Source organism: Bufo gargarizans, chromosome 9, assembly GCF_014858855.1.
Source record: "Bufo gargarizans isolate SCDJY-AF-19 chromosome 9, ASM1485885v1, whole genome shotgun sequence".
Classification (NCBI taxonomy): domain Eukaryota; kingdom Metazoa; phylum Chordata; class Amphibia; order Anura; family Bufonidae; genus Bufo; species Bufo gargarizans.
The window spans coordinates 41,288,315-41,301,725 of record NC_058088.1 but is presented as its reverse complement, the minus strand read 5'-3'; the positions used below and the strand labels follow the sequence as shown (position 1 = coordinate 41,301,725).

At 43.9% G+C, this 13,411-nt stretch overlaps 1 protein-coding gene across 3 annotated transcripts; it reads right to left on the bottom strand.

The window, feature by feature from the left end:
• Positions 1-400: 400 nt before the first annotated feature.
• Positions 401-12,744, bottom strand: CCDC160 (coiled-coil domain containing 160). Of its 3 annotated transcripts, none has more exons than XM_044268694.1 (2): positions 12,657-12,744; positions 401-1,395 (listed from the first exon to the last, which is right to left on the bottom strand). In XM_044268694.1, the coding sequence occupies exon 2, from the start codon at positions 1,378-1,380 to the stop codon at positions 478-480; it is 903 nt and encodes a 300-aa protein (XP_044124629.1). In that variant the 5' UTR covers positions 1,381-1,395; positions 12,657-12,744; the 3' UTR covers positions 401-477. The 3 variants fall into 3 exon arrangements, with proteins under 3 accessions (XP_044124629.1, XP_044124631.1, XP_044124630.1); XM_044268696.1 differs by having other exon boundaries at positions 401-1,415; positions 12,657-12,683; XM_044268695.1 differs by lacking the exon at positions 12,657-12,744 and adding an exon at positions 12,369-12,544.
• Between the last annotated feature and the right edge of the window lie 667 nt (positions 12,745-13,411).

The window sequence follows — 13,411 nt, the reverse complement described above, 5'->3', positions numbered from 1 at the left end:
GATAGATCATCAGTTAAATGAAAGTGCAGAACCCCTTTAATGAACAGAGCCAAATTAGGGCACTTTCACACTTGCGGCAGGACGGATCCGACAGGCTGTTCACCCTGTCTGATCCATCCTTCAGCTATTTCGCCATGCGACCGCTCCGTCCCCATTGACTTTAATGGGGACGGGGGCGAAGCTCTGGCGCAGCACGGCGAAAGGCCGCCGGACTAAAAGTCCTGCATGTCCGACTTTTTAGTCCAGCGGCCTCTCACCGCGAACTGCCGTACTGCGCCAGAGCTCCGCCCGTCCCCATTATAGTCAATAGGGACGGAGCGGCGGCACGGCGAAATAGCAGGAGGACGGATCCGACAGGGTGAACAGCCTGTCGGATCCGTCCTGCCGCAAGTGTGAAAGTACCGTAAACTAAAATTGACTAGCAATATATTTTTAGTTTGGTTACATTTTATATATGTAACACACATACAAAACAAATCACTTCCCATGGATGTACAGTCTCCTTAATAAGTCCAATTCAGCAACATCTTGACCATGCTGATGTCTTTCCAACTGCATCTCTTCTTTCAGAGTCTCCGTTTCCCGACACAGCTTCTTTATTTGTGCCTCATACTTAAGTTTTGTCTTTTCTGAAGCAAAGATGATTTTCAGTTCCTGTTGTTGCTGTAAATTATTTAGCTCCTGCTGCAAGTCTGTGTTTTGGAGCTCTAGATGGTTTATCTCCTCTGTGGCTTTACTCAAACTTGTTGTAAGGTCCTGCACCATCATACATTTTTTATGCCTGTCTTTCCTCAGTGCCTGCAGATCTGCCTCCTTCTTCTCTCCCTCTTTCTTCAGTTGATTAATCAGGACATTTTTACATTCATTCACTCTTTTTGATGCTGCCAATGCTATTTTCAGAGCCTCCAGCTCCCTTTCAGTCTTCTTTTGTTTGGCCTTCAATTCAGATATCTCAAGCTTGCAAGCCCTAAGCTGAAGGTTCAAATGAGCTCCCTCAGAATGTTTTTTATTCATTTCGGATCTTAAGAGATTTAAATCTTTCTCATTCCATATACAATGACCGTTGCTTTCGCTGGTTGTAGTTGAATCATTCTCCTTTTTTTGATGGGACTCACAGGTGGCATCTTGTGCTGGAACAGCCTTGTCCTGCACAGAGTCTTGGATGATCATTTTAGACAAGAGCTCTCTTTTCTTCTTTTTTTCCTTTTCCTGAAAGTCATGCACTGCAGTCTTGTAGATTTCTGCTACATTTCTTGCTCTCTCTTTGGCCTGTTTTTCTGATATCAGCAATTCTGGTTCAAAACTTCCATGTAAAAAATCTTCGGCGCTGAAATGTGGAGAGAAGAGCTCTTCAACCCAATGTTTTTTATTGTTTTGCATCTTCTTCCAATGGACCTATATGGAGAAGCAAATCTCTGGTAAAAAAAAAAAAATTGCTTTCAAGTGCTTATTTTATATCTCTTCAATTATAGGGAAGAAAAAAAGATCAAGCTTGAAGAACCTGAAGCTGACCTAAGTTCACTTGATCAGACTAAAGGAGTAATGTCATTCAAAAAACAATGGAGTAAGAATGCATTAAAGATGTTGGCCCATCGGGGACACTGATGGTGTACCTGCTCCTCTCTCCAGAGCAGGGCCCCCAAAGTAAAGGAGAGCATGTCATGCTCTCCATTCATTGCTACGGGCATTCCAAGAATAGCTGAGTGAGCGCGCTCAGTTTTCTTTTTTTTCTTTTAAGTCTGATAGTGGTGAATGTAGAAAACACTATCCAAGTGCGGCCATTGCCCTATTCACTATGGGACTGCCGGAAATAGCCAAGCAAGCGCTCGGCTATTTTCGCAAGTCTCATAGCAGTAAATGGAGGATGGCTACGCATTTACAGCTGCTCTCTGTTTACTTTGGAAGATAGGTGTGGGTCTCACCTCTGGGACCCGCTTCTATCTGACATTGATGGCATCAATGTTCCAGATGGGTCAACCCAGAACAAAATATTGTAAGGTAAACGCTTAAAGCATACCCAACCTTTGACAATTACTTTATAGTAGAGTGTGTGTACATGAGATATTTTTGGCCATTATATGACTTGTATCTGGCATTTTTTAGCAGTTTTCTCATCTGTATGCTGTATCTTTAGTTTGCAGTTCTCTTAAATCTAGTTGTTGGAGACCAGCTCCCGTCCCCTGCAGACAGCAAGCAGAGGACAATCTTTTTCATAATTTTCTCACATTCACTTAAAAGCAGTCCCAGGACCATGAAGGACATTACAGCACAGTACTGACCTGTATGGATGTGAATAAAGCATGTGGGCTGAGATATAAACTTCCTATTTAGCTGCAGCAGTCTCTTTGGTGTCTCTGTGGAATCCTGTCTCACTCAGCTCCTGCCTATTCCTCTCCATATTCTTGTATGAGATAATGCAATCTTATCATTTAGTGAGCAGACAGAGGTCCTGGTCTCACCAAGACACATTTTTCATAAATTTCAGGGACAAAGTAAATTTAGAGAAGGGGAAGAAACAGAACAAAGTTGTCCATTTAAATAATGTTTTATCAATAGTTTTTCCAGCTAATTATTTTGTTGCTTACTTCTTGCGCTACAACAGGGTTCCCACTGAAGAATTCAGAATAGCTCCGTAATACGCCTGATGAAGGAGCCAAATCTGCGTGTCTCTGTATGAAATTCTATATTTTGGCTGAAGAGTTACAAGCAAGTATAAGCAACTGCAATATAACTTAAAGGGGTTAGCCCATTTGGGACACTGATGACATATCGCGAGGATATGCTATCAAATGTCAGATAGATGCAGGACCTGCACCTATCTAGAGTACGGGGCCCCAAAGGTAACGACAGCACAAGGAGAGTGCTAGGCTTGTTTTCTTCTCCAGGACATCATGCTGTCAGCACAACACACAAGCTAGAGCTGTGGCTGGAGGACTCTGTACAGCATGGGAGCTTAGCCTCAGGATGACACAAAACACATGGGGATGGGGAGAAAAAGGTTTTTTTTTTTGTTTTTGTTTTTTTAAAGCATCACCCCCTATACTGTTATCAGCGGAACTCTGCACATCCCCCTCCAGGACTCCACTTTCACCCCCCTGAACTGAAAATAGTGCCCACCCTTCCCTAGTAAGTGTATGGGTGGTGTTACATAGGACTGCAAGTGGCATTTATTACATTATCTGTACTCAGAGAGTTATTACTGTGTTATCTGTGGTCAGGGGTGGACTGGGAACTTAAGGTGGCCCTGGGAAAAAAAACTAAAAAAGTGTCCCTATTTTGTAGGCGGGTACAAATTGACAGAAGGCAGGACAACAGAAGTAGGAGGGGCCAGCAATACCATAGTCCAGAACAAAATACCACCCCAGCAGAACCAAACACCACAGTGCAGCACAAAATACTGCCTACATTAATTAATGCTGAGTGCATCAGATATTTATGTGTCTTGGTGGCGGACGAAAGGAGGGCTTGGATGGCCCTCTGGGCATCAGCCCATCGAGAAATCTCCCGGTAGGGTCTATAGCCAGTCCACCCATGTCTGCGGTGTTACATAGGACTACAGGTAACAGCTACTTCAATATCTATAATCATAGGGGTTTCACTGTGGTATTACATAGGACTGCAAGTAACATCTACCCAGTTCCCTGCTTCCTCTACATTGCTGTATCCCTTAATTTATCATCTTGCTGGCTGTGCAATATATCATTTTCTGCTGGAATTTAGGCCATAAATGGTTGATCATTTATAAGTTAAAAGTAAGTGGTTGCTGAGAACCAACAATCATTGCAGACTGGGCCTGGAAAAGAGTCCCGGCCACCTGAGAAGAGTCCTGGTTATTCATGACTTCCTGCTCTCCTGCCCACCTGCTGATGACTGACCGTCTTCTACCTAGTTTTCTCCCTTTCTTTCTAGGAGAGAACTGCCAACCATCAGCAGATGGGCGAGGAGAGCAGGAGATTATGAATAACCAGGACTCTTCTCAGGTAGATTTTGACTTTTAGCTCATGAGAGACACACCGCTGAAATCAGCATTTCTGTCACTAATTTATGCTGCTCTCAGTGAGGTCAACATAACGTTGATGACAGGTTTCCTTTAAACGGGACAAGGTTTGGCACAACAGTCATATGGAGGAGCAATTGCGTCTACATGTAAATCTGCAGGAGCAAAATCCACCCCAAATCACGCCATGGATTTAATATCCACACCACAGTCCAATTTATGCTGCGAATTTCAAAGCATGAGGATCAGATTTCTTAAAATCGTATCCAATTTGCTGGTACATATACACTGCGGATTTGCCATCACAGACTTATGTGAGACAAATATGCAGTGTTTATATTCCACGTGGACGGACTTTAATACTTCTTTGTAGCTATAGGGTGGACCCCCAGTCCGACACTGGCTGCAGTAACTGTTTTACTGTCTCAGTCCTGTGCTGGATTCACAGCTACACTATTCAGTACTTCTCTATAATGTTGTCCATGCTGCTGCTTCTTAGTCTGTGATAGAGAGGGGCAGGATCTCCTCTTTTCTCTGGGTGTCTATAGCAGGGCTCGACAAATCCCAGGTCGCCATGGCGATCAGGAAATTGGTCCTGGAGCTTGGGTATTTGTCAGCCCGTTTGCAAAGGTGCACGGGCGACGGGTGCAGGGCACCGGAGGGGGGCCCGTTCTGTCCGGAGGCAGCAGGAGTGGAGATGAGCGCCTCCATTGTGGAAGCGCTCATCTCCATATTCATCTGTATCGCCGTCCTCAGGACAGTGATACAGATGAATGGTGCAGAGGAGCCCGTTCTGCCTGTAGCCTATCAGAGGCCAGTGCAGGCGGCGCGATGACGTCATTGCGCCACCTGAGCCGTACAGTGCAGGACACAGGCCGGAAGAGGCCTGCATCGCATCACTGACAGCAGCATAAGGTAAGTATATGAGTTTATTGTTTTTATAGTATACTGTGGCAAGAAGAGGGGTGGGGGCCCCACATACTGCCACAATATGGGGGGGGGGGGGTGGGCACTATGAAGACGGGAAGCACTATGGGGGCCCTATATACTGGCACTATGGAGAAGAGGGGAAGCACTATGGTGGCCCTATATACTAGCACAACATGGGGGGGCACTATGGAGAAGAGGGGAAGCACTATGGGGATCCTATATACTGGCACATTATGGGGCCCTATATATTGGCACATTATATGGGGCACTATGGAGAAGAGGGGAAGGAGCACTATGGGGGCATCTACTAGGGGCTCTATGTACTGGCATGCATTATTTGGGGGCATCTACTGGGGGCTTTATGACGCAGCTCCGCCTGGCTCCTTTTTTTAGCTGGCTCCTAGATTCCAAGGAAATTTGTCAAGCCCTGGTCTATAGGAGACATCATAGCAGCTCATCTCCACCCCTCATGGACCTAATGTCAGGGAAAACTGACAATTAGATATGGAGCCTTTAGAAGAGGCCTTTACGCAGTACTATAGAGACCAAGGAACCTACAAGATTCACACAAAAATCTCTGATTTGGGACGTCACAAAATATTCATACAGGGACAAGTTATATGTTCTTCCACTGAAACTGTATGGTTAGGAGATTTTTGCCATTTTTACAGGCTTGCAATACTTTGCCTGTATGCATGAAATTCAACATGTACAGAGGATATGATGTGACCACCATGTTGTGATTGCCATAAAGTTCAATAATGTTAATTATTTTGTGATTATTTTTATTGAAATCACATAATCTAAATTTTATGCAATTTCATAAACCAATCTTGAGGTTTCCAACCTTAAAAACACACCCTTCCCCAAAATCATAGAAAACTGCTTATGATTTTATACATGTAATTTTCTGTAATTCAACACTTAGGCTGGTTTCACACGGGCGTTGCGGAAAAATGTGCGGGTGCGTTGCGGAAACACCCGCGATTTTTCCGCGCGAGTGCAAAACATTGTAATGCGTTTTGCACTCGCGTGAGAAAAATCGCGCATGTTTGGTACCCAAACCCGAACTTCTTCACAGAAGTTCGGGCTTGGGATTGATGTTCTGAAGATTCTATTATTTTCCCTTATAACATGGTTATAAGGGAAAATAATATCATTCTGAATACAGAATGCTTAGTATAATAGTGCTGGAAGGGTTAAAAAAATAAAAAAGTTAACTCACCTTATCCCCATGATCGTGTAGTTCCCGGTCGGTCTCTTCTTTAGCTGTGGGCTGAATGACCTGTGGTGATGTCAGATCACATGCTCCAATCACATGGTCCATCACCATGGTGATGGAGCATGTGATCTGACATCACCACAGGTCCTTTAGCCACAGCTAAAGAACAGACCGACCGGGAACTACGCGATCATGGGGATAAGGTGAGTTAACTTTTTTATTTTTTTAACCCTTCCAGCACTATTATACTAAGCATTCTGTATTCAGAATGATATTATTTTCCCTTATAACCATGTTATAAGGGAAAATAATACAGTGAATAGACTGTCACCTAGAACCCATGCGTGAAAATCGCACCGCATCCGCACTTGCTTGCGGATGCTTGCGATTTTCACGCAACCCCATTCATTTCTATGGGGCCTGCGCTACGTGAAAAACGCAGAATATAGAACATGCTGCGATTTTCACGCAACGCATAAGTGATGCGTGAAAATCACCGCTCATGTGAACAGCCCCATAGAAATGAATGGGTCAGGATTCAGTGCGGGTGCAATGCGTTCAACTCACGCATCGCACCCGCGCGGAATACTCGCCCGTGTGAAAGGGGCCTTAATCAAATGGCCATGTACTTATAGCGTGCAATTTTGTGTTGTGTTCTCGCACAAAATCACATCACATCTGATCCACAATTGATCCAATGTGCTGTCTTGTTCGGTCCACAAATGTGATCAAGATTATTGGAATTTTTTTGACTATGGATTCAAATAGCTTTATGATCAATGCATCTTTTAAAATAGCGTGGGTACCATTTAACACTTCTTGTGATACAAGTGGATTCAAATAGCTGATCCCTAAAATAAAAAATACCTTATTCTCACCTTACCAATCCCTGTTGCTCCCAACACTTCCCTCGTCTCCTGACAATATTGCTGCAGATAAATTATTCCATCAAAATCTGCAACAATACAATTTTATTGTGGATTTTGACTTACACATTGGAGTCAATGAGTAAAATCTGTTAAAAATCCACAAACAATACCAGAAACACAAACTGACTTAGAGCTCATGCCCGGACCGCAAAAATGGCAACGGCCGTGTGCGTTCCATATTTTACCAAATGGAACGTCCGGCGTTCTACAGAACAGACAAGAGTAGGATGTTCTATTTTATTTTTATTTTTTTGCGGGTCCTGCGGAACGGACAAACGGATGTGGACACTGAAGTGAATGGGCCCGCATCCGACCAGCAAAAAATGCGGATCGGGTGTGGACAAAAGCCACGGTCGTGTGCATGAGCCCTTACTGTGGATTGAAAAATTCACACTGCGGGTCAGTTTCCATGTGTAAGAAAAATTCTGCAGTATGTGGATATTTGTAAATTGTAAAGAAAAAAATATATATAAATGCCTGCTACTTTAATGTTGTACATTTTACCTTCACAAACCTTCAGCATTTCCATCATATGGGGGATCCGCAATACACGGGCACCGTTCCGTTGTCATTCCGCAACCGCATTTATTTCAATGGGTCCACAAATCCAGAGATACGGAACACTACGGAAGCACTACAGAGTGTCTTCTGGGGTTCCGTTCTGTGCCTCCGCACCGCAAAAAGATAGAACATGCTCTATCTTTTTGCAAAACGGAGGGATCCCAGACCCATTCTGTGGGTCTGGGATCCTTCCGTGGGCAGGCGATCCCCATGCGCCTGCCCACGGAAGGTGCCTGTGCATTGCGGACCGCAATTTTGCAGTTCACAGCACGGGCCACCAACGGTCGTGTGAACGAGCCCTAAAATGTCCATGAAGGATCCGCTGTTGGTCCATGTGTCCGTTATTTGCCCTCCATGTGTCATCCATATTCCACATGCACGGCTAGGCTAAAAAAGGAGCATCTCCTACCAATGGTCAGTGAAAACCTCTGACAGAACCTGGATGCCACAGTAGTTTTCATGGACCCATAGACTTCAATGGGCGTGTTTGGTCCACATCATGGACCAAAGTAATGCACGCCTCCTTACTTTTTCCATTGACCCGTAGTCAATGGAAAAACCCGGATGTGTGAACAAACACATTAAAATCAATGGATACGTGTGCTGTGTCTGGAGGACATGGCTGGCACACCTCCATGATTCACTGATGTGTAAATAAGCCCTAAAAAAAAAAAAAAAAAAAAAAAAAAAAAAAAAAAAAGAGTCCTCCAATAAAAGCCATGTAGCAAACGAACAGGAACATATTCTATCCCCCCATGTACAGCAAGCAGAGATCTTGAAAATTATTTTATTATATTAGGACACTTAATTATACAATCTGCAAGCCTCCCTAGCGTCACCTGAGATGCTAGGGAGGCTCCCCCCCCCCCCCCCCCCCCCGACACCGGATGTTTTCATCCGCGCACGAGGAGAAGCAGCAGCGGAGGTGCGGGGACCGGGAGCAGCGTGGGGACCCAGGTAAGTATATTCAATGCAGTGGACACACTGTTATGGGGGCATCTGTGGATGACACACTGTTATTGGGGCATCTGTGGATGACACACTGTTATGGGGGCATCTGTGGATGACACACTGTTATGGGGGCATCTGTGGATGACACACTGTTATGGGGGCATTGCACCCCTGTAGCTACGCCACTTATTCAATATGAGGGGCCCGGCATATGGTGGGGTATTTTATAGCCTTGGATAACCCCTTTAATGGCAGTCCTTATAATGTATGCATATATTGCTTTTTTTGTTGTTACAAATGTTTCTATATTTTTTGCTAAATTCTGGAACCAAGCAATGTGTGAATGAGCTCTTGTAGAGCTGAAAGGCAGATATGCCAAGTTATGTGCAAGTTCAAAGAGATGGAGTGCATTTGTACATATATATATATATATATATATATATAGTAGATTGCAAGCTCTTGTGGGCAGGGTCCTCTCCCCCTCTGTACCAGTTTGTTAACCCTTTCCCGACGCCTAACACATATATGCTAAACCAAAATCCAGCCAGCACTCGACTATGCGTTCCAAGTTCCAGCGGGTAGGAGCTGCCTCCACGTGGAATATATGAAGAAGTCCCAGCAACCGTGTCCTGCTTATAAGTATATACTTTTATTTCATTGTCATAAAGTATATGATATGACGCGTTTCGGCACACAGCCTTTATCAGTCAGAATACATCATTATTATAAACCAATCTGAACACAAGTGACGTAATACGCCCAGCAGTAGGCGGTAGCCAACTCATTACGAATCAACGTCCAGCTTTCACTTTATGAAGCAAACATAAACAAAGGATACCGTGCTATCAACGGGACAATGAGGTCTATGGAAAAAGAACACATACAGACGTGGACAAAATTGTTGGTACCCTTTGGTCAATGAAAGAAAAAGTCACAATGGTCACAGAAATAACTTTAATCTGACAAAAGTAATAATAAATTAAAATTCTATAAATGTTAACCAATGAAAGTCAGACATTGTTTTTCAACCATGCTTCAACAGAATTATGTAAAAAAATAAACTCATGAAACAGGCATGGACAAAAATGATGGTACCCCTAACTTAATATTTTGTTGCGCAACCTTTTGAGGCAATCACTGCAATCAAACGCTTCCTGTAACTGTCAATGAGACATCTGCACCTCTCAGCAGGTATTTTGGCCCACTCCTCATGAGCAAACTGCTCCAGTTGTGTCCGGTTTGAAGGGTGCCTTTTCCAGACTGCATGTTTCAGCTCCTTCCAAAGATGCTCAATAGGATTGAGGTCAGGGCTCATAGAAGGCCACTTTAGAATAGTCCAATTTTTTCCTCTTAGCCATTCTTGGGTGTTTTTAGCGGTGTGTTTTGGGTCATTGTCCTGTTGCAAGACCCATGACCTGCGACTGAGACCAAGCTTTCTGACACTGGCTAGTACATTTCTCTCTAGAATTCCTTGATAGTCTTGAGATTTCATTGTACCCTGCACAGATTCAAGACACCCTGTGCCAGACGCAGCAAAGCAGCCCCAGAACATAACAGAGCCTCCTCCATGTTTCACAGTAGGGACAGTGTTCTTTTCTTGATATGCTTCATTTTTTCGTCTGTGAACATACAGCTGATGTGCCTTGGCAAAAACTTCGATTTTTGTCTCATCTGTCCACAGGACATTCTCCCAGAAGCTTTGTGGCTTGTCAACATGTAGTTTGGCATATTCCAGTCTTGCTTTTTTATGATTCGTTTTCAACAATGGTGTCCTCCTTGGTCGTCTCCCATGTAGTCCACTTTGGCTCAAACAACGACGGATGGTGCGATCTGACACTGATGTTCCTTGAGCATGAAGTTCACCTTGAATCTCTTTAGAAGTCTTTCTAGGCTCTTTTGTTACCATTCGGATTATCCGTCTCTTAGATTTGTCATCAATTTTCCTCCTGCGGCCACGTCCAGGGAGGTTGGCTACAGTCCCATGGATCTTAAACTTATGAATAATATGTGCAACTGTACTCACAGGAACATCTAGTTGCTTGGAGATGGTCTTATAGCCTTTACCTTTAACATGCTTGTCTATAATTTTCTTTCTGATCTCTTGAGACAGCTCTTTCCTTTGCTTCCTCTGGTCCATGTCGAGTGTGGTACACACCATATCACCAAACAACACAGTGATTACCTGGAGCCATATATATAGGCCCAATGGCTGATTACAAGGTTGTAGACACCTGTGATGCTAATTAGTGGACACACCTTGAATTAACATGTCCCTTTGGTCACATTATGTTCTGTGTTTTCTAGGGGTACCATCATTTTTGTCCATGCCTGTTTCATGAGTTTATTTTTTTACATAATTCTGTTGAAGCATGGTTGAAAAACAATGTCTGACTTTCATTGGTTAACATTTATAGAATTTTAATTTATTATTACTTTTGTCAGATTAAAGTTATTTCTGTGACCATTGTGACTTTTTCTTTCATTGACCAAAGGGTACCAACAATTTTGTCCACGTCTGTATATGCGTCTGCGGTCGGGTATTTAAAGATGGCGTCTGCTAGCGAGGCAGGAGGTGCCCGAAGCTAATGTATGTGATCAAGGATAATGTTGATCACACACATTTAACCCCTTAGATGCCATGGTCAAATGTGACCACGGCATCTGGGTAGTCAAAAACTGTGAACAAGCACTCCCGACGAGGATGGGGGGAACCGGATGGAGTGTCTGGCAGCCTCGGTCCTCCAGAATGATCTGCCGCACATAAATTCCTATGGAGAGCCTGCCTGTGTCAGTGCTCCATAGGAACACAGTGAAATTTGAGTATGGCCTCATGCACACGACGGTAAAAAACGGAAGCCACCCATGTGCCTTCCGCAATTTGCGGAACGGAACAGGCGGCCCATTGTAGAAATGCCTATTCTTGTCCGCAAAACGGACAAGAATAGGACATGTTATATTTTTTTTTTTGCGGGGCCAAGGAACGGAGAAACGGATGCGGCCCCAAAGAAGTGAATGGGTCCGCACCCGAGCCGCAATAACTGCGGCTCGGATACGGACCAGAACAACGGTCGTGTGCATGAGGCCTATATGAGAGAAGCAAACTGACGAGTATGAAAAGAAAAAAGGGAATATAATGGAAAATAATAGCATTCTTAATACAGAATGCTAACTAAAATGTCCATTGAGGGGTTAAAAAATAATTAACTCACCTCATCCACTTGATTGCGCAGCCAGCATTGTCTTCCTTCTTCTTCCTGCAGGACCTGCAATGACGTCATCGCGCTCACCACGTGGTGAGCGAGGTGACGTCAGCGCAGGTCCTGCTGAATGAAGAAAGACGATAACGGCTGCGCGATCAAGTGGATGAGGCGACTTAATTTATTTTTTAACCCCTCAATGGACATTTTAGTAAGCATTCTGTATTAAGAATGCTATTATTTTTCATTATAACCATGTTAGAAGGGAAAATAATAAAATAAACAGAACACCTAACCCAAACCCGAACTTCAGTGAAGAGGTCCGGGCTCGGGTCTTTATCACGCGCGTGCAAAACACATTGCACTCGCACGGAAAAAAAACTGAACAACGGAACGCAATCGCAGACAAAACTGACCGAAATTGCGTGCCTACTCGCACGTGTTTCCCCGCAATGCACCCACAACGCATCCGGACAAAAAACGTGACCCCCGTGTGCAAGGGGCCGAACTCTCTCTTGATGTACAGCCCCATGCAATTAATGGTGCTATCAAATATATATAAAATATTTGTATATACATACCGTAATCTGGGAAAGTGATGACGAGTCAAGAGGACAGTTATAGGTGAAAGCACTCCAGCTGTTGTCAAACTACAACTCCCCGCTTTTCTCAGAACTCTCATAGAAATAAATGGAGCATGCTGGGAACTGTAGTTTCACAACAGCTGGCGTATGGCAGGTTGCCCACACCATACCTTGTAATTCCTTTTGTTTTGTTTTTTTAATAATATTTTAGCAAGCTGTAATTGAGCAGACCCTACAAGAAGTTTTAACAATGCACATGACCCTATGCATACAGAGTACATGTACCTTGTAGTCCCAGTAAAGCAGTGAGCTCTTCACCCTCCACACCTCAGTTGGTATCTTGCTCCTCTCCAGGACTCAGTAGCAGGCATTCACATCTGCGCATGTGCACTGGAAATTATTGTAAAGGAAGTAGCCGCGCTGCCCTAGCAACCAAAACACGCCGCAGCCCAGGGGGCCAGCAAGCACGTGACTTTCACCAGCCAATCAGCTTTAGAGGTGGATATTTCAAGCGAAGAGCTACTACCAAGGACTATGAAAACATCACGTGACTAAGGTCACATGGGCTCTAACCGTGGGGATGAATGAGACGACAAAGGAGGGAGGGGGAGCTTGAGTTGTTTGTGATCTCCACAAGGAGAAGCCATGCTGCCCTCTGTAATTACATCTCAGAAAATCTGTGACTTCAGAGAACATTTTTCTATGAATTAGGAGCATCACCATGTATGTTATACTGCATGGAACAGATACAGTGAAATTCACCATCCAGTAATCCAGGGAATAGACAATCCAGCACTTAAATAAATAAATTCAGATAGCCATCAAAGGGGGATTATTCCTTGTGCATCCTGTTCTTGTCACTCAATGATTGTTGTTTGGGAAACCGTCCGTATTTAGCCCTTTGTAAAGATCAGACTTTTTTTAGTAATTTTGTTTTTACAGCGTTCGCCATGCGGTAAAATGAGTCTGTTACTTTCATTCTCCAGGTCAGTATGATTACGGCGTTTTAATACTAAAAATAATAATAAAAACCTTGAAAA